General features: G+C 43.2%; 1 protein-coding gene across 8 annotated transcripts in view; it reads right to left on the reverse strand.

The window, feature by feature from the left end:
- utrn (utrophin) overlaps positions 1 to 21377 on the reverse strand; it is a 162729-nt gene that overhangs the window by 101896 nt on the left and 39456 nt on the right. For 6 of the 8 annotated variants that reach the window (XM_068577613.1, XM_068577612.1, XM_068577615.1 and 3 more), the window contains 30 exons: positions 21199 to 21369; positions 20901 to 21092; positions 20063 to 20197; positions 18561 to 18710; positions 17818 to 17979; positions 17425 to 17556; positions 17063 to 17236; positions 16814 to 16969; positions 16538 to 16708; positions 15765 to 15944; positions 14986 to 15114; positions 14087 to 14257; positions 13838 to 13894; positions 13487 to 13639; positions 12610 to 12747; positions 12361 to 12474; positions 11993 to 12163; positions 11518 to 11690; positions 9995 to 10145; positions 8818 to 8993; positions 8343 to 8478; positions 7734 to 7883; positions 7373 to 7525; positions 7155 to 7256; positions 6839 to 6959; positions 6118 to 6335; positions 5829 to 5946; positions 5505 to 5710; positions 4470 to 4624; positions 4123 to 4312 (listed from right to left, as the gene is read on the reverse strand). In XM_068577613.1, the coding sequence (XP_068433714.1) occupies positions 4123 to 4312; positions 4470 to 4624; positions 5505 to 5710; positions 5829 to 5946; positions 6118 to 6335; positions 6839 to 6959; positions 7155 to 7256; positions 7373 to 7525; positions 7734 to 7883; positions 8343 to 8478; positions 8818 to 8993; positions 9995 to 10145; positions 11518 to 11690; positions 11993 to 12163; positions 12361 to 12474; positions 12610 to 12747; positions 13487 to 13639; positions 13838 to 13894; positions 14087 to 14257; positions 14986 to 15114; positions 15765 to 15944; positions 16538 to 16708; positions 16814 to 16969; positions 17063 to 17236; positions 17425 to 17556; positions 17818 to 17979; positions 18561 to 18710; positions 20063 to 20197; positions 20901 to 21092; positions 21199 to 21369 (4605 nt within the window). The remainder of the gene's footprint in view (positions 1 to 4122; positions 4313 to 4469; positions 4625 to 5504; positions 5711 to 5828; positions 5947 to 6117; positions 6336 to 6838; positions 6960 to 7154; positions 7257 to 7372; positions 7526 to 7733; positions 7884 to 8342; positions 8479 to 8817; positions 8994 to 9994; positions 10146 to 11517; positions 11691 to 11992; positions 12164 to 12360; positions 12475 to 12609; positions 12748 to 13486; positions 13640 to 13837; positions 13895 to 14086; positions 14258 to 14985; positions 15115 to 15764; positions 15945 to 16537; positions 16709 to 16813; positions 16970 to 17062; positions 17237 to 17424; positions 17557 to 17817; positions 17980 to 18560; positions 18711 to 20062; positions 20198 to 20900; positions 21093 to 21198; positions 21370 to 21377) is intronic. The other 2 variants (XM_068577619.1, XM_068577614.1) reach the window with 1 other exon arrangement.

The following is a 21377-nucleotide window of genomic DNA, read 5'->3' on the forward strand; positions in this document are numbered from 1 at the left end:
AACTTAAGAGTTAACAAACATTTGGGAGACAACCAATCGCAGTTTAAATGACTGAGTTTACATTTCTGATAGGTGCGCCACTAATGCTTTGCTTTGAGATTAAGGGTCAATTCTGTAGGAAATCAGGAAATTCCCAGTTGCAACAACAAAGCATTCTGAATTAGCGCCTCTGACAGGCCTGTTCTCCTCTTGACAGCTGAGGCTCATTGATATTGTAGTGTTCAAAGCATGACCAAACATGATTCCTCACAAAGTTCAAAGCTTTTATTTGCATCTCACTTTGATAATCCAATATACGTGTTCGCTTCCATGTTGACAAATACTGAAGCTATTATTAAAACAGAAAGATACAGTGGAGAAAAAAAAATATTTCAGACCCCAGCAGCTCCTCCCATTTTGCAAAGGTATGGTGTATGTGTGGGAGAAGGAGAGCGAGCGAGAGAGAGAGAGAGAGAGAGAGAGAGAGAGAGAGAGAGAGAGAGAGAGAGAGAGAGAGAGAGAGAGAGAGAGAGAAAGAAAGAGAGAGAGAGAGAGAGAGAGAGAGAGAGAGAGAGAGAGCACATATGTTTGTTACGTGTTGTGTTTGTGTGGCCCGAATGCAGCTTTCAAAAGATTAACTGAGAGGAAAAGAGGGAGGACTTACTGGAAAAAACTGCAGATAAATGATGACGAAAAAAGAAAAGTGGGAGGAAAATAAAGCAGCGGGAGAGAAGTAGGAGGGCAAGGGCAAGAGAAGATAAGAGGCTTTTAGGCAACTTTTATCGATGCCGAAAACGGTTTAATCTGTCAAGAACAAATCCGTTAGAAGCACACAAGCAGCGGAGAGATGACATGAAGAGACAAAGAGGCGGAGGAAGAAACAGAGAGCCACGTAAGAGCAGAGAGAGGTGAACAATCAGCAGAGATTATCATATAGCAGCCTCTCAGCTCCTGCGGAGCCACTGACCACACAGTCCTGCACTCGCTGGGTATTTTAAACCTATTTATGTCGTCTAGGACGCATGAAAGTCTCTTGACTTCTATTTGAAGTGCTGCTTCTTCCCAACCACAAGACAAGGGGAATCTATTTGAATTGAAGATAAAAACATCTGTTTCGCCCAACAGCAGCATGCTACACACCGACGGCTCCCAGTAACTATGACTCATGCATTTAAAATGAGCACAAACTGACACACATAGATACGCAAACAGGGCTTTCAGGGCAGCACTACGGGATGCATTACAGCACTCGGTCCCTGCTCGCCTTGTCTCTTTACAGATGAAGGGAGACTCCGAGGTGGAGGGGAGAAATGAGCACAAACAAATTCCTTTAAACCAACATGCAGCTTACCTGCGCAGCCAGCTAGAGTAATCATCATTTACCGACCGGCTTGAGCACAGTTATACACACACACACACACACACACACACAAACACACACACACACACACACACACACACGTGCACACACACACACGTGCACACACACACACGTGCACACACACGCGCACACACACGCGCACACACACATTTGCTAGGAGAGGGGCTCATGATGAGCTTACTGGAGAGCTCTGTTTAGTTAAGGTTTAACTGGCAACAGCATCCAAGTATCAACTCTGCTTCACAGGCTCAGGTTTAAATGGCACTGACACAGGTGTTAACTACAAAGTCATAAAGGGCATGCATAGCTCATATTGCTAGGGTCAACACACACACACACACACACACACACACACACACACACACACACACACACACACACACACACACATATATATTTGATGCCCACAGCGAACGATGTATGAGTTGAGTTTGATAAAAGCAGCTCCTCCAGCCGTGTGCACCTTTGCACTTCTCTGCTGATGCCATTATTACAGGAGCTTCCAGCATGTGTGCACGTGCCAGGTGTGGTGTGATGTTGGCTTATATAAGATAAACCGCACATACCGTCTCCAGTGAGAGTTAGGAGGTAGGAGAATTAGTCAGATGTAACTATCTTTTTATGACTGGTTGTATTGAACTATTGCAAACAACTAATGAAGACGGCTTCATGACACATTTGGATTTACACGTAATTCCAAATATCACACTTCTAGTAAATAAACTATATTCCATTGTACTACAAATGCAATTTCAATATTGCATATACTTTAATAGAGGATTTTATTAATATTATCCACCTGCAACTGAAATGCATACATCATGAAACAGTATTGCAGTGACGGAAGACAAACACACATATTAATGGATTGGTTACATTTTGAGAAATATAAGTATTTGCTTTTCTTGCCGAGGGTTGAAGAGAAGGTTGATCGCACTTTCATGGACAGTAAGTAGTGGCTGCAGCCGGTAGGCGGTTCAACTAGCTTAGCTTAGCATAAAGAGTGGCTAGCAGAATGAAACCGAAGAGGAATTCAAATCTTCTCATTCATAGAACCATTGAGTACACAGAGTATTTAATACAAGGAGGTGAATCCTGTGTTCCAGTCGTTTATGTCTCAGTTGAGAGTTGTTCAATATCCATTCAGCCTCGATGTTTTCAGGAAATTTCAGTTAATGTGCCACATTTGTATTTGTCACTGCTCGTAAAACCACTAACCAACTGTAGGTTTCATATGAAAACAGAAATCACAAGGACAATGGCTGGTGGCCAAATATTGTGATTAAAGAAACCCAACACTCATCGGTGGCAGAGCAATCCTTGTGAGTTAATAAAAGGGTTGGGGACACAACTCTCCATGTCAACACACATCCTCAAAGGCTCAAAGGTTGATTTATCGTTCCACTTTCTACACATGAGTACCATCCATAAATCTTTACTCCAACGGAGACAGAGCGAGGGAAATGAGAGGGAAAAAATATGAATAAAAAAGGTATGCGGTGACCAACTCAATAAGTTCTGATGTGTCAATGTACTAGGATTCCCAGAGATACTAGCCTCAAACTGTGAATTCATTTACCTTTTTCTTGATTACTTTAACCATATTTATGACACACTTGACCTTTCAGAGGACTTTGACAGACTTTTGAGGAATTTAATAGTATAAAGAAAGTGTCCTTTTATAACTTTGAAAGGGCTTAAAATGATGGATTGTGTTTGACACAACAAATAGATAGAATCACTGTAATAGATAGATGAAGTTAATAATAATAACGATTTTTCTTTTTCAATGGTGAGAATTGTTTTAGACCAAATCCAGCCAGGGCTTAACAATGAGCTGCAAAAGTCCCTTCGCCTCCATCCATACCAAGTAAATGAATCCTCAGAAATCTTTGGAGCCATTCATGCAGTGATTCAGTGTCATTTTTCTCTATAACCTTAGCCTGCTTTTAACTAATTGGGCACTGGAAAATGGTAGTGATAGAACTGTGGCATTTAAGACAATGAAACCCAAAAATATTACTGGCCTTAAGCTTTCATTCTTTAAAAGATGTACGACACTGCAGCAATTTCTCAGGGCCGAGGAGTTTATTCAAAGACCAAGAGGAAGCTTGAATACGCAGGCAGACACCAAATCTTTGACAATGTCTGAAAAGGAGCTTGTGCAAATGACAGCCCCTCAGTGTACAATCCCAAAAAAAGATGAGGTCGCGCCTGACAGGCAGGGGCAGCATTTCTAAAATAAGAATATTAGCGCCCGTTTCATCCGTTGTAAGGGTGAGGTGGAGCGATTTGGGGCTTAAAACGTTACATAAAGCATAAGATGATGTGTGTCAACAGATCCCTGAAGGAAGGTCTGGGTAAATGACAAGATGGTGAGAGGAAGCGCAAGCAAACACACACACACACACACACACACACACACACACACACACACACACACAAACGCTCACACACATGCACTGAATTCCTAAGCAGCATAGAACAAGAGGATCAATGAGCAGCACTCAATGCATACAAGCACTCACACGCCCTCTGTATGCCCTCTCATTCACACACCTTAAACCAGCCACTTACACATGGATGCACTCTCACTCACACTCACACACACACACACACACACACACACACACACCTCTGCCTCGGTCCTATTGGTGAAGGATGTGCTAATGGAGGATGACACTGAGATAATAGGCTAGCACCTGTGCATGGATTCCATACACACACACACAGAAAGTTTCCCGATCTGTTTATAGCCCTACCTCCAGTTGTCGCCGCAGCTCTTTCACGTGGACGGAGTCCTGCGACAGGTCTTCCCTCTGCGAGGCGTCGGCCAGCACATTGACCGTAGTCTCGGCCTCCTGGAGCCATTTGAGGAAGGACTCCAGCTCCCTGAGAGACATCTGCAGGCCCTTCAGCTCATTGTCCAGATGGGCGTGGCAGTCACTTGCCCTGCCAATCAATAACAATGAGTCATAGACTTCACTAGTAAAAATATTTCTGAGTTTAACCCAGGTTGTGCATGATTAAACACCGGCAGCAATCGCAGCCCCTCATCCGACACAATCAAACTGCATGTACAGGTTAACAGGTGAGTGTGTGTGTGCACCTGTTGTTGATGCTGTTCCAGACAATGTTGTGCTTATCTGTGACCTCTTTGATCCTCCTGGTGTCGTCAATAGAATACTCCCGCAAAAGATGATTGGACAGCTCGTTGAAGGCGACAACTGTAGCTTGGCCTCGGCCCAGGTCTTGGAGGAATCCCTATAAACCAATCAACACAGTGGCATTAGGATCATCATGACTGAAAATGTGACAAATGTGACTGGACAATTATGTATCACTGTGAAGGGCACTGTTGGCACCGCCTTTTGGCCTGGTATCAGCTCTAGTTATTAACGACCTATACTACAAACTTTATCAAATCAAATTGAACTCCAGGCACTAAAAACACAGAGACATTTGTTATTCCACTGCTCAGCAATCTGACATTGTTATTTTAACCTTTACTTAATCAAGCAGGTTACATAAGACCCAACTGTTATTCATGAGGCCATATCATTATTTCAAATTTAGCATTAGCAAATAAGTCACCCATATTTGACCTCTGGGCTCCTGTTCTTTTAACAAAAAGGTACACTTCACTATTTTAAATGGACAATTACTCATCATTACAAACCCACAGAAACTAAGAGTAGATATCTGCGTGTCCAAACTGCTGGATTGTATTAAACTCAGTTGCCCTCTAGTGTTTGGTTCTTGCAATGCGTCGGACACACTCATGAGGCAGAATTTGTTTCCAGAAACTCTCAGACAAGTCATCATCTCAAATTAAAATGATGGATGATGTGGAGTACGGATGTTATTAGGGTTCAAAGTGATACAGCAGAGAAGTGATTTATTCATTCCCACCGTGTGCTGACTTATACAGTCGTTAAAGGACCTCTAACTAACACTTATGTTAAAGTAAAGTTTGGTTGAATATAAGATGTTTCTCTCAATTAGGACAGTGATAAATATTCCCTGGAGTATAATTCTCTTCCACTGTAATGACACGGTTATGGAATCACAACAAGTGACCAACAGAAGGGCAGACGCCCAGAGGACATGGAGACACAGTCTAGCAGTTACAATTCCCCCTCACCTTGTTGTCTGCGAGCTGTTTCGTCAGGGGGTCGCTCGACTGCGCAAGAAGGTTGTGGAAACGTCCTTCGTGGTGCCCAATTAGAGCGTTCACCTCCTTCCTCTGCTCCTCCCACTGGTTGCTGTGGCCAATCATGTTATCGAGCTGCTGAAGCCGCGCCTCGACACCATGCTGAGTGTTGTCCCACTGGCTGCGTACCTTCTCCACTTGAGACAGAGACAGATGCCGTCACAAAAACAGAAAGTAATGACAGTCCATACGCAACCTTGTTTTGTTTTTTTTAGAAGCAGCGTCGAGGAGTGTTTCAAACTGCTTTCGACGTACGTTTCTCAGTAATGGATGTGCGAACGTCCAGATTAGAGGTCTTGTTCTTAATGTTCTGTGCCAGCGTGAAAATGTCCTCGAGCTGGGGGTGACGCTGTTCCAGGTCAATCTTTGTCATCTGCCAAGGACGCGGCACAAAAACACACAGTGTCACACAGAGTGTAAAGCTCATAGGATCGGATTTGACAGTTTAGTTTTTACAAAAAAAAAGCATCTACTAAACCATTAATAAACGTTCGTCACACAAACACATCAACTTTGTCTGTGCTCTCTGCACCCAATTTCTCACCTGCAGACGTCCCATCGTCATCCTGATCTCCTCCGTGTCCCCCACAGTGACAATGTTAGATTTTAGCATCTGTGTGATGAGGAGGAGCCAGTCTGCCAGTTCGGTGGCGGTCTCGTTGAGGTCGGTGGGCGCCACGTTGTCGGGTGTGTGCGGGGTTTGGTGGTATGGGTCCTCGCTAACCAGGCTGGCCATCTGCACGGCTGACGGGACGGCAGACACTGGAGCAGGGACGAAAGAAAGGCAGGTGATGTTGACATATAGAGCTCCTTTACGAGGAAATGATGCAATGAACATTTAAGATGTTAGAGCGAGAGAGGAGGTGCTTCTGTCAAATGGCTCTCACAGGATTGTGGCATCTCACTAAATCATGATGAATGAGGCATCAGGGTTTGTTTTAGTGTTCCACGAGCAGGACTTTGTTGCTTACCTCCTATTTGTTATTTTATCCTGCATTTTCATGCGGCAGATTAAGCCAAGCCTATAATGAATTTCAAATCCGCCACCTGAGAACTTATTACCTTTAATACGAGTACATGTTTATATGTTGGTCGCCTCCTCTTAACGATCCAATATTGAATATTCTCTGTCTCATTAAAGGCTTAATACTTCAATGGGACTGTGGTAAATGTTTTCAGCCCACTGGCCAATTATAGAAAGAGAGCTAGGGACACAGAAATGAAAGAAATCATGTTTATATAAGTGCAATCCAAGAAAACCTTACCAAGCTGCTGGTGCTGGACGACATGTTGGTGCTGTTTCCATGGAGAGACGGGTGGCTGTAGACATTCCCTCAGTCGACCATCCAGAGCTTTCCAATCCCCCGCCAGCTCCTCGACCTTCCCCTGTAAGCATGAATCCATCGATGGGAATGTATAATTAATGACAAATCATCAGCAACAAGAAACAGAATGCATCAGCTTTTAATAGGACAGCTCATTAAATGTGTGGCACCTTAACAAACAATATGGCATAATTACTGCATATGTAATAATGACCGGTGTGTCGTTATTAAGTCATATTGCTATGGAAACCGGGACCTTTTCCTGAGGCAGCAGCTGCTGTTGCCTCTGTAGCTCTATGGACTGAGCCAACAGGTCCTCCAGGTCCTTCTTCCTGTCCTTCATGGAGGCGTCCAGAGACTACAACAAGTAAGAATTCCTTTTAGGTGCAAACTTTATGTTTGTGATGATAAAAAAAAAAAGATTTTCGGTGATGTTCAGTGTCTGGATTCTTGTGATGTGTTCAGGCGATCTACCTGCGCTTGGCCAGGGCTCAAGCCTCTGGTGATGATCGTCTGGTGTGTGACAACGACCCAGTCGGTGAGCCTGTTCATCCTGTCCTGGAACTGGGCATGACTCTGCAGGTTGGTCTCCACTTCCTCGACTTTGTCCAACAACTCATGGGTCACCTGTAGAGGAAAGATGAATAAAAAATAGTGTAGAGAATGTCAAAGGGCAAATGAAGAAATTAGGGAGGACAGGACGTGTCGCAATGTTGTGAAACATGGTGAATATTTCAGTATTACAATGTTTATTGTATAAAGTTGCTTTCACCTTTCACCAAATGCAAAATCTTGGAAGACAAAGCAGAAAAATATCCGAATGAAAAGTTAGTACCTTGCTCCAGTTGAGGTTGATGGCTCTCAGTTTGCCAACATGCTGGTCTCGGCTCTGAAGACTCACACTTGGACTGGCCAGGATCTGAGGAGCATGTTTGTTCACCCATCCGAGACGTTCATTCTGTGCATCCATTTCCTCGGCAAGGACCTGCAAGGGAAAAAGCACTGACCATTAATTCCATGAAGACAAACTGATGTGTTGATGAAATAAATACAGAGAAATCAAGAAGGAACACTGTGAAAGTCAGCAGTAGAACAGAGTGTTGTTCCATAAAGCCACATCACATCTTTCTTTGTACTTTTTACAAAGAAAAGGTTTGGCTAAGGTTGTTGTCGGTCTTAATTTCCACTGAGTAAGTGTATTTTGTTCAACAAAACTGTGTTGTTCAAATCAAGAGATGTGAGGTAAGTTTCTGTGTGTTTACTGGGTTTGACTGGTTTGGTTGGGATTGAGATACAGAGAGCAACAAGAAGGGAAAAGATCAAAAAGAAAAAAACAGTTAGCGCTGACCACAAAAATAGCTGAATCGTCCAGCTCTGGAGCAGAGACAGAAAGCCGTGTGCTCCCATGAATCACTAACGTGAGCAAGTTTGGGCCTTGCTGTACCTTGAGTTCTCTGAGGTTGCCTTCAGTGGCAGTGACGGGGAAGGAACTGACAGCGTTTTCTGCCTGCTCCAACCATAGAGCCAGCGCCTCACGTCTCCTCACCAGGTCTGACAGGGCTGGGTCTCCTCCAATCAGCCTACACACATACACACACACACACACACACACAGATTAGGATCTCCATTTCCCGCAGGTTGCAGGCCTATTCCTAGAATTTACATTTAAATTACTGTTATAGACTGATTGGCCGCACTGATAATGTTAACCTGCCGAACACTGATAAAGAAACAAAGACGGTCGGTGATGGAGAAGCACCTCTTTGCTACATTACACTGTAAAACCAAATATTATATAGTCAAGACACAGCAATGATATTTATCAGGTGTCAAAATGCACATTTGACCACATCCTTCTTCATCGTTTCCATCCATAGGGGGAAGTCACATGCTGTGTGTTTTTCGCGAGTATACATTACCTGCGCTGTCTCTCAAGGACATGGCGGTTGACAGCTCTCCAACGCTGACTTAGGGTGTCCAGCTTCTCCTCAAGCAGGGATCCGTCAGGGGAGGACTGCTGCCCAATTATTTGCTCCCCAGTGCGGGTCAGTTCAGCCAGAACGGGCTGGTGGCTGACAAGACCCTCCTCCAGCTCCTAAAACACGTCCAAAAGAAAGAAAGAGAACATGAGCACAAAAAAAGGTGTTCAGGGATCAATCAAACAGCATAAGCCGATTCACTGAGGTCCAAATCCCCAGCTCAAGTCCGTCTCTCCAAGAAAATCTCTGATTGACACAGAGGCATGATTTGTAGCACATCAAGATTTAAGCTGCTAAATCTCTACTTCCACCAAGAGAGATTTAACTTGCCAAGACAGAGCCCTAAAGCAGGGTGAGCGATTGTGAAGTCCGCTAAAGGCCGAGTCAGCTAATTGATCTCTCAATCCCCATCCACTTGATCCCTCGCATCAATCTCAGCAACTGTGAAAACTTGTAGAGCTAGACGGATGGAGCGGAGCTCGAACTTTGCAAATCACACCGCTAAAGGTGTTAATGGCGATAGTGCTGCCAGCGATGATGCAGCAGCTTCTAATCTAACCCATGAATATTATATAACAATATAATAATAAGTTTCAAATCAAACAAAGCTAAATTAGAGGCCTTTTTAGTTCACCTCTTACCGACTCACTCTGTATCACAAACGAGTATACGTGCAGTGTGTTTGTTTATCACGTTCAGTATTGCATCTATTTTCCCGCTCGTGGAACAAAATGTAATTACCTCCAGTCTCCAAACATCTACCTGCTTATATTTCAAATATGTTACTACTGCACCCTGGGAAGGTAATAATCTTGCCTTATGCTTGTAAGCATACTCTATAGGAAATTGTGAGTTTATATTTTACTTATTACTGTATTACTGGGGGGGGGAGGGAAATACCATAAAAGTTTTTTATAATGACAAAAAGATGGATGTAAGAAGAACATATAATACTCTCAGTGAGACTTACACATGTCTTTGGGGTTGGGGTGACAAAATACTAATGTAAAAAGCATTTGAAACCCACCAGTGTGTGTGTAAATTCAGGCCGTCTCTCACACACACTTGCACGAAACACACATTCAGACATTCACGCGCTGCATCACTCTCCACCAACCTCTTGGTGTTGTCGTGCAGAGTTCAGGTCCAGCTGTCCATCAGGGCCAACGCTCTCTGACAGCAGCGCCTCTGTATCGGTCAGCCACTGGTTCAGGTCATTCATGTCACAGTGGAACTGCCTCCACTCCTCCACAGCACGGTCAAAACTCCTGCAGCCGAACAAAAGAACATACACGTGTTTAGGTAAACATAAAAAAGCAGAAATAATAGGGGGATACAACTTCCCTCGTTACATACATCTATAATGGAAATATGTAACAGGGAATTTGACAAACAAAGAGACAGTGTGTAAGACGTGGTGATCTCTAGTGTGTGGTTGCAGATTGCAAGCAACGGAATATCCCTGATCACCTTTCCGACATTGCTAAACATCCAACACAAAAAAGAAAATCTCTACACGGTGGTAGTTTAATTCACGTTGATATTAAGCATAATCTTTTCATGGTTGTTTTTTTTCATTTTACATCTTAAACTTAAAGCTCATTTTGATTTCTCCTACATGAAAAATAAAAAAAGTCGTCTTTGATCTTGTTTAGAAGCGAGAGGTTTTAATATAGAATGGGATAAGAGATTAATGAAGTCTGGTCTCTTTCGGTACACTTTAGTTTGACCACTGGGAAATTCCTCCATTTATGATGAGGAAAAATTACACAGTTGGCCTCTATTAAACACCTGAAAATGTCATAACAATCAGGAACCCCTGACAGCACAGGAAAGTTCACAGAGATGCAACTGAATAAATCAGCATAGACAGACCGATTACTTAAATGCCTAATATAAAAAACAGATCTTTATCGCATTGATGGTCTGCATGAGGGTTATTTCCTCTTACGGCACCGCTCGGAGACCAACGAATCTGATGAGAGAGACAAAGTGAGGAAATTAGTTTTGGATGAGCAATTTTACCAAATACACTTTATTCTTTTGATTTGTGTGACGCCGAAAGGTTATTGTGATTGCGGGCAGAGTGCTTTTGCATTTGTGTGCACTCTTCAGAATTAGCTTACGAGTTAATTCTCGCATTTGCACATCCTGTGCTCAGCAAATGAAGACTGTTTACGCCAAAGGAATTGTGTTGATGGTAGCCAAGGTCACCCGGTGTGTGTGTGTGTGTGTGTGTGTGTGTGTGTGTGTGTGTGTGTGTGTGTGTGTGTCAGTGAATGAGTGAGTGAAAATGTGAATAGGCATGAGATTGTTTATGCCCAAGGAATTGTGTTGATAGCAATCAAGGTCAGAGTGTGTGTCTAGCGAGCTTGATTGTGTGCCTTGGTCCATCTCTTTATCTGTTCCTGCTGTCTCCTGACTCGCGGACAGCTGGCATTTAATGTCCCTGCAGCTCGACAACATTTCCTGACACACAAATCCACACACATTCACGTTTGAAAATAGCCGTTTGCTCTCGTCTCCAAAGTGGCACGTTTTCTGTGGAAGACGGTTGATTCTCCGCCTTATTTTAGAGTCAATGGATGAATGTACAGTGTGATCTGTTGTACAAGTTGTGGGTGAAAATGGTGCACGCACCCTTTGCGATGGTTGTACATGCGGTTGAGGCGGTCCCACTCGGCGCTGAGCTGCGTGAGGGCGTCTCCGACCTGGGCCACCTCAGCAGGGGTAGCATCCCGAACGGCATCAGGCTGTCGCTCGTGGATCCCTGTGACCTGCTCACCAACATGCTCTAGATTCTCTTTGATATTCTATAAAAAGACAAACGCAAAATGAAGGAAAGGAGACAGCACAGTGAGAAAGGAAGGGGGGAGAAAAGTCGACATGTCAGAATGATTGATACCAGAACACTTTGTTTTCTCAAGCACTCCCCACGAGGTGCAGAACTAGTGCTTTCTAGTCAGTCACATTCCTCGTTACAAAATGTCCAATAACTTCACTTTTTAGCTTTTTTCTTGTTTAACTTTGTAAAAACCTGTTAAACAAAAGTTAAAACAATACAATATCCGATCATTTTTTTGGACGTTTGCAATGACAATCTTTGACAACTAACCCTCAGTGTGTCCTCCTGGCTGGAAAAGTCTTCGTAGAGCCCGCCGCTGAGCTCAGAAGAGTTCAGAAGCAACTCGTTGTCGGCCATGGTAAGGAGCACTTTGTTGATGTCCAACAGGTAGTCGGATGGACTCAGTGAGGGAGCGCTGCAACGCTCCACTGAAGACATCTCCTACACCGCAGAAGAGCAAGAAAAAAAACAGAGCAGAAGGGAATGAGAGAAGGAAACCGTATTCACACATTGTGCCACCTGATAATATAGCATGTCACACTATGCTAACTTAGCACTACAGTTAATCCAATTAAGCAACACACACACACACATTTTGGTCATGAAAGTGACATCCGAGTTGGTGACTGTGTACAGACCATGTGCTTATCCATGTGTGAATGGCTCACTTCGGCTCGTATCTGCTCCGTGAAGATGCGAGTAGTCGACTCCACAGAGACGTCGGCCTGCCTGATTCCTTGCTCCCTTATTTCCTAAAACAGGCAAACAGACACACACTGACTTACAACAAACCACAACAATGCAAACACAAAAAGATACAGAGCGACATTTTCTTTGGATAAAAAAACATTCCCATATAAACGCTAGATATTTTTCATGTGTCTTACCCTGTGAGCAGAATATTGGCTCTGCAGCCGGAGCAGAAGGAGCCTCAACTCCTCCCTCTGGCCTTCGTCTGAAGTTTGCTGAAGCAGTTCGTCTCCTCTTCTCAACAAGTGTTCCACGCTGGCTTTCTCCTCATCCATCTGGTGCAGAGAGACAGACAGGTCAAAGGAAGTGTTCAAGAGGCGGCAATTCAAAGCCAACCTTATTTGTAAACTACAGCAATCTTCAATATGAATAATTCAGTTGCCATAAGTAACAACTTACTCACCAGAAACCGACATCAGCTGCACATTGTTCAGAGACGCTTCTCAGGAAAATACTGTTTAAAACCCACTCAGAGCTTCCCGACTGGGACAATGACCTTGCTTTGGACTGGTCAGGTCTGTTCAGGCTGTGTGTTTTACGTCATAAACCTTGATAACACAGATTGAGTTCCGGACTTGTTAGGCCTTGAAATGCCCAATCAAAGCTCGTTTTATCTGGTGGCAGCTTTATATAGCCTGTAGCCTGGCCTGTTCCTCATAGAAAATCTCATAGAACTTCAGAAAGAGAATAATTGGCAGCCTGGGGCAATTTTCTGCACGTTTTAAAATTTCCGAGGAAAATTGCTAGAAATGGCAAAGCTTAATAAATAATCTTGGCCAGACAATAGATAGAGCGCCCTTTTCCCTTTCCCAATCCACAACACTACAACATATGGGGATCAATTTAAACAAAGCAATTACTACTTGGCTGCTATATACTATGCTTTGTGTATGGGTACATATCTTTTGAAATTACCATCAATATGAAATGTCATTATTCTGAGTAGTTTCTTTGAGAATTTTCAGAAAACAAAAGGAAAGATTCGACTGTGACCCAACACACATCCTTGTTTACCTCGTCATCATCCAGGATGTGTGTTGGGTCACGCTGCTGCTGCTGCTGCAGAGCCCTCAGTGTGCCCTGGAGCTCTGCCTGAAGGTCCGTCACATCACTGAAGACCAGAGTCTGACTCTGACTCTCTTTTCGGATCTCGTGGCTGCGAATGACCTGATGAGAAAGAGCAGAAACAGACCGGAGTTGAAACAAGCGAAATACACGTAATGACCTGACTGCATGCTTTCAGTATTAACAAAGTGTTCAGCTGTGGTATAATTTGTGATAATACACAGACTCCAACTAGAGCTTTGCAGTATTGTCTCTCAAAGGCTCGGCAGCTGTATGTAGTTGTGGATGAAATTTCTGTACCTGCTGAGGTACCTGCTGGTTCAGCTCAACACCACTTGATTCCAGACATGACATCATCTGAATGCAAAAAAAGGCAAGGAGCAGATGAAGTGACTGTACAGACTATGCCACATGCTTTTTATTGCACAGTTAAACATTTTTAGATACGGCAGGATTATATTGTATACCCTATTGTTCACTAGGAATCGCTTTATACAATATGGGCTTGTTTTATGCAGTGATTTTTGGTTACATACAGCGATTTTGTACCTTGGCAGTTTTGATGTGTTGGGAGACTTTATCAAAGTTACAGTTGAGGTCAGCCAGTTTGGGCTCCACCACATCTCGGCAGGCGGGCCCCCTGCTGGTCATCAGGATGATGGCCTGGTCCCTCACATTGTCCACACGCAGACCGATGTCGTCCAGCTCCTCAAGCATGCGCTGCGGACAGATCACAGATTGGCTCAAATTAGTTTATGCTCTCAGTCCTTCTCTCAGACTGGATGGCGGTGTATAGCCTTGGGACAGAACAAAGAGCTGAGCACAGCATGTACTGAGCAAGGTTAGCAGGTCCATGGTGCCGCTGCTATTTAGTGGAGACCTTTTTCTCAAGGAGAGAGGAAGGGAAGGCTTAAGAACTTCATATAACTGTAAAATAAATAGTTTGACACCACGGTAAAACACTCTTTTCTCATTTTCTCACTGTGTTCTTTCCCATTCTTCAACAAACCTCTCGTTTTACCTGTTCTTATTTTTTTATTCTATTTGGTGAAGCATGTGGAAGTTGGGCAAGAAGGGTCCATTCATAAATGATTTATCCTAACCTTGCTACTCCTTTCATGAAGAATCACATTGAAACCTCTGTATACTACAAGGTAACAGGAGGGGATTTTCTTGATGGATTTTCTCAGAATGCATTTCTCTGAGAAAGTAATATATATGAAGCAATTCTAAACTACGGTTAGATACTGCCTGTCAGGATATAAGCTCTGTAAATTCTTACTTATTTCCAGAGGGACCATCTAATAACTTTGCAATGATAATATGGAAAAATATAAACTAGTAGCTATCTCCTGTGTGCAGGGTGCGCTGTATCCTCACTGTAGGGTCAATCTTCCTTTATTGAAAGTGATGCTTCTCTCTCACGCTGTGAAAACCTCCTGCCTCACCTTTACCACCTTCTCCCTCTCCGACGGGGCGAGCCGCTCAGCCTCGTCCAGGTGGATCTCGGTCTGGTAGAGCCAGGTGCTGATGTGAGCCAAGTTCTCATCAAAGATTTCCACTTCATTCTGGTGACTCTGCTCTCATACAATATAAAACAAGGCTCAGTGTTTCCATTAGAAAATAAAAACATGAATTACTGGTAAAGGTCCCCCTGTGTTTACGCCATTTACTACATCTCAAACAAAACCATTATAAAGATTCTCTGAGGGTTCCTTTACCTTTATATGACTTATATGCACAATTACAAAAAAAACACTTAAAATAGTGTCTATTTATTTATTTATTTTTATTGAAGAGGTAATTTGCATGTCCTTGTTTTGTTCTTGATTTGCATGTTTATTTCTTTACTCGACTTAGACAGCATAATGAGGACTCTTTACTTGGGTTATAAAGAGTAACCTTTTTTCCAAGGTTGAAAGAAAACTCCAATGCACTTTTTTGAATTTCAAAACCAAAACTTCAACTATTCCAGCACATTGGATATGTATTATATGTGCAGTCATAATTAATAAAATAACCGTAAAAAATGTCATAAGGCTTAGCTGAGACAAAAATACATCTGTTCTCCCAAAAGTAGCCTTTGTTCATTTTCAAATGATGGCAAATAAAAATATTGTTTAAGCATAAAACCATAAAAAGCAGGTGGGAGTTTTGACTTACTCAGAGAACATAAAACAAAGAACACAGCAACTCTTTATTCACTGTATACAAAATGTGCACTCACCAGCACAGCACTAAGCCAGTCCTCTGTCCAGGTGCGAACACGGCCCCAGGCTTCATTGAGGCCACAGAGTTTTTCCTCCAACGGAGCCTCGCTGCCCTCCACCAGAGTCTGCAGACCAGCACTGGTCTCCGTCAAGCTGGACAGCTCCGCCTTACGAGACTCTGACTCCTTCAGCAGCCCCTGAAGGAGGGATGCACACATACAATTCAATATACTGTAATCATGTGAGGATTATTGTCATATCAGCGAGCTGTTGTTCGGAGTTATTTAACAGCAAAGACAGACACACACTGTAATGCACACCAAAATAAGGCATGAATCGATCAATATTCATATTTTCAACTTCATGTATATGCTGAAGACAAGTGAAACAAGAGAATTGAAGAATTTTTCTGCACATGTTCATGTTCTGAACTGTGAACCTGTGACCGGTTTAAAATGCACACTGCATCACTTCTAATACTGTAGCGGAGTCTATTGTGGGGGTCAAAAACAGGGTCAGTTCAGTGAGTGGGATCGTATTGACGTCCTCGTCCTATTTAGTGAAATGGGATCTCGGAAAGAGAAAAAGGTGGATGAACCCTCTTTGACACAGAAGCACTCTCAACAGCCCCGCAGTCATCCTCTTTTCAGAAAGCCGATATGGTTTATCTCCAGTGCTAAATAGCCAGCGAGCATTTTACTGTCCCTATGCTCCACCTACTGGCCACAAGCAGAAACACTTCTGGGCTCCTGCTGAAGGGATTAGATGAAACGTTTGGACTGTTACTCACATTAGCCCATGCGATCTCAGCATCGATGTCAGCTGGCATGTCTCCACAGCTGTTCTTCTGCTGGAGCTCGGCCTCAGAGGTGGTCAGCCACTCCTCCAGGGAGGCGCTCTCTTTTTGGAACTTTTGAGACAGAGACAAAGCCTTTTCCAGGTCCTGCTTGCCCTCCGTTACCTGGAAAGAGAAAGATGTCTTAAAGTGGTCTCATAAATATGGAATTTCACTCATAATCCTATGTGAGTTACATTAAGAACAATGAATGATATGAAAGCAAGTTACCTGTGCCCCCAGGTCATTGTAGAGCAATTTGAGAGCAGTGAGCTGTTCGTCCATAGCCTTGGGGTTCTCCGTCTGCTGTTTCTGCACAATCTGTCGACCGGTTTTTATCACCGTCTCCACCTCTAGCTTCACCTCACTCAACAACTTGTATAATTTCTACAATTCAAAAAAAGAAAGGAAAATGACAAGAGTTCACACAATCTGCAATGAATAAAACATGTGTGCTTGCTCATAAGAGACAGCTCTCACCATGCAACCACTGAGGTGGGACTGGAGTTTTTCCGGGTCCACGTCACTGACATCCAGAATGTGAAGCTCATCCTTGGCACCATCCAGGACTCGCTTACAGTCCAACATGCGCTGCTCAAAGTTAGCTGGCTTCTGGAATAGCTGGTACTTTGTGGATATCTCTCTCAGTTTCCTCTGCAGTAGGTAAAGGGAGAGATATAGTTTTACATCTGTGCCACCAGATAGACAACACACACACACAGTTCCCTTACCATGCTATCAAGGTGTTTTTCCACTGCATTAAACATGAAAGTATTTATAGTATTCCAGTCTGACACAACTTCCTGCAGTTCCCAATGTTCCCCAGTAGAAGTCAGTGTTACCTGCAGCTGGTCCAGCATAGTCCCTCCTCGAGCAGCCTTGCCATCAGTGGTAGTGGGTGGTAAGTTGGCTACGTTCCTCTTCCTCATCTCCTCCACTGTCAGCTCGTGGGCTGCGATCTCTGCCCCGATGGTCTAAAGGACAAGCCGAGACAAACAGCATGAGCACATGTACACAGACAGCCCAGACTGAGGCCGTTGAGAGGAATAACATGTCTAAAGCATCTGTGGACAACATGATATGTGTTGTGTGCATAATACATTAAAACCTATTTATTAATATTGTACTGCTATTCCATGGGCCTCTAGGGCCTTCGAACAATTAATTCATCAACTTTGGATGCTTCCTTGAGTTTCACGTCTCGCCTGGTAAGTGTGTGCGAATGTGTACTGCACCTGTGCCTCCTGCGTGAGCTGGATGGCGTCGATACGGTCAGTGAGGTAGGACGTGAGTGTGTGGTCCAGCTGGCTCAGAGACTCCTGCAGCGTTTGGAGCGCCTGCTCGTTCTCTTTCAGAGTCTGCAGCTGCTGCTCGAGGCTGATCTGCCTGTTGACCGCCTGGAAGGGGACACGTACAGGAAGACATGGGTTTGAATATTTCACCGTCGAGTTACGGGAGAATGTGTGATATAAAAGTGAAGCTGGAAAAGGCTGATTATGAGCTGCTTTTTTCACATATTAACGATTAAACCCAGTCACATGAATAGTCATCTGAAAAAGAAAGAAAATCTTGTATTTAAGTCATAATAATGCAAAGAGTACCTCAAATGCTTAAAGAATTATATGCAGATTCTGTGTACCAAGTTTGTGCCGATATAATGTAAAACATAGTGAATTTGACTCTCAATATGACAAAACATATATGTGTTTGCTATTATATGAATATAAATCTCAATATGCAACAACTTGTGACAATATCCAACAAACAACCAATGGATTTTTGGCAAAAAATTAAACAGTTGCATATTTGCAAAGGAATATATATTCCAATACAAATTTTGACAGTAAAATAAAATGCATACGTCTGAATTTAATAAAAACAAAATCCAAACAGAAGACATAATAGATGCCTTCTTTCTACAGTAACAAATGCACACGTGCGTCTCACACTCGCTTCGACACAAAGCCAAGGTCCTGACCTGGTGGTTGAGTTGGTCGTAACGGGAGTTGAAGGCCTCTAGTTTTTCACTAATGAGTTCGTCCAGAATGCCCCCGTCTATCAGCGTCTGACCCAGCTCTCTGATTTGCGTCCGGTTGTCCCCGGGGTGGCGAAGCGCACTCTCCAAACACTGGTGATGAGTGACGAGACGGAGAAGGGAGTACAGTTATGAGAAAAATCATTACAAAAATCAAGCAAAGCGGGAAGGAATGGAAGTGAGCAGGAGGAAGTGATCAAAAAAATAGTCCTTTGATCAAGCTGCAACATAGATCAAGAAAGTGAAACTGCCCTTATAGTTCCAAGATGTTGCCACAGACACAAGAAAAAAAGAGAAGATTTGAGTAAAAGACTTATTTACTACCAAATACATAAGCAAATAGATGGAATGCAGATGCAAAAATTGCAGCGTTGGGTGTGTCGGATGAAGGCAAAAGAAAAAAAAGATGATGACTGAACGAGAAATGAGAGACAACTGAGGGAGAAGCTCGTCGAGTGACGACACTTGGATCCCACAGTCATTGTTTACGTGGGGTCATTAAATGTGCTTTTTTCCTCCCCGGAGGTAATGTTGGGGAGGGGAAAATGGGGGGGGGGTAGGGGAAGGGGGAGAGAGAGAGAGAGAGAGAGAGAAAGAGCAACGACCCCCCTTCAGAGGGGTCAGTCTGATTGGGAAACTGGGTGGGGTGAGAGATGAAAAGGAGAGGTTGAGGAGAATGGAGAAAAGAGAGAGGGAAAGAGAACTAAAAAAACAGCCAAAACACATGAGGACGAAGAGGAGAAGGGGAAACATTGTCTTCAAGGGTCTTCAATGTCCTTCATCCCTATGCGATGGTACAGAAGCAGCACTGTGATTAAACTGAGTTTGACAGTCGTGCTGCAGGCAGCTCTACAGATTTAGCAACGGAGCAAGACAAAGCAGAAGAAATTTGGAAGACAAAGTCAATGAGGTTGGTAACAGAGTTAGAATATTAAATGGCTTGGTTGGTATATGAAATGAACTATTTTTCCTACTTAGTTATTTTATATGCATATAAATTCCCGGGTCTCTATTGGATCGAGCAGCAACGTCTATTAAATATAATGTAAATACAGGAATGTAGAATAAATAAAACTCTAAACAAATTCAAAGATGGATGGCTGGTCCAACTATATAGTTCATTATTTAAATGTTTTATTTATAACTAATTTCCACAATATGTAAGATCAAACATTTGACCATATTTTCCTTATATTAATAGGCCTGTAGTCAGAGGAATTAAAAAAAGAGTTTTTCGCGAAAGTAATTCAGTAGTTAAAACGTAGAAGCATTTTCTATGTATTTACAATGTTGCACACACTTGCACACACACACACGTTGTGTCGGAAATTACGTTCATGTATGTTTAGTCCTTTTGGTGCGACTGATTCAAAATTCAGGTCAACCAAGCTCCCCTCACCTTTAAACATATTCAAACTGAATTCAATGTGTGTTTGCCATTGTACCTCCAGAGCTTCATTCACGGCCTCAGTGCTCTCTGGTAAGTTATCAGAAGCTTGGACCTTCTCCTCCAGCGTGTTGAGCCAAATCTGCTCCATATCCAGATACTGAAGCAGCTCCATCCAACAGGACCAAACCTCCTACACATAAACACTCCGTCAGAAACATTTAAATAAAGCTGTGCACCGCCAAATAACATGTGACTACAACGTGACAGCTGCAGTAAGCATGCTCGTGCTTACTCTGAAAGAACAATATATGTATATATATATATATATATATATGTATATATATATATATATATATATATATACATGAACGTAAACACAGCTCAATGACGTGTTTAACCTTCACCCTGCAGTCTGGGGATGACAATCTAAAACAGCCCCAAACTATGACTTTACACTCACAAATTAGCTCTTGATATCAGAACCAGCGCCCTTCCAGCTGCTCAAGTTCTTTGCATGAAAATGAACAAAAAGGAGCCAGAGAAATGACACATTGTGTAAACAAACATGTCATTCCAATACTGACCCATGGCAAGTTGCAAGTTAACGGCCAAATTTGGGCATTTATGCATACAATTATGATTGTATTCTCAATTCCATGTGAATATGTGTGACAGTGCTTTTTACCCTGGAAAAACACACTAAAAGCCAACTTAAATCCATAATGACCAGACGCTTCTTGTTTTTAGGTCATTCATCGACTAATAAACTTAGAAGCTGATGTGCAAGTATATTTTTTACAACAAAAAAAGCAAGGTCGGCATCTCTTTCAACTGAAACCAGTAGACTTCATCAGTCAGACAGACAGAAGGACATCACACCTCACACACATTACCTCCAGAGTGTGACACTTGCTCTTGAAGCGGTCACAGAGCTTGCTGTAGTTGGCGAGAACCACGTCCAGCTCAGAGGTCAGCTCCTCTGAAGCCCCTCCACCAGGGGGCGATGTTCTGGTCACTAGCATGTTGATGCTGTCCTTCAGGATCTTCACTTTCACCTCCTTCTGCAGCACTTCCTCTTTAGCCCTCTGTGCGAGAGGTAAGACGACAATGGTGACAGTGACAGAAGTAGACACTTTGACCCACACACTCAAATTAAACACTTTGATTTTGATTTCTCAAAGTTTTGCCTACCTTCATCTCCTCCAGCGATGCTTCCAGCTCCTCCGGACTCTTGTATTCAAAGTCCCTCATGAGAAACTCCTCATCGACCTGGGTCATCCATTCCTGCATCTCCGCCAAGTCCTTCCTCAGATTCACCTGCCTCTCCCGATTCTCTGCCACACGTTCCTGATGTTTCAGCAGCTGGAGAG

This window comes from Clinocottus analis, unplaced genomic scaffold (assembly GCF_023055335.1).
Source record: "Clinocottus analis isolate CAN_PGR_092001 unplaced genomic scaffold, fCliAna1.0.p SCAF_15, whole genome shotgun sequence".
NCBI lineage: Eukaryota > Metazoa > Chordata > Actinopteri > Perciformes > Cottidae > Clinocottus > Clinocottus analis.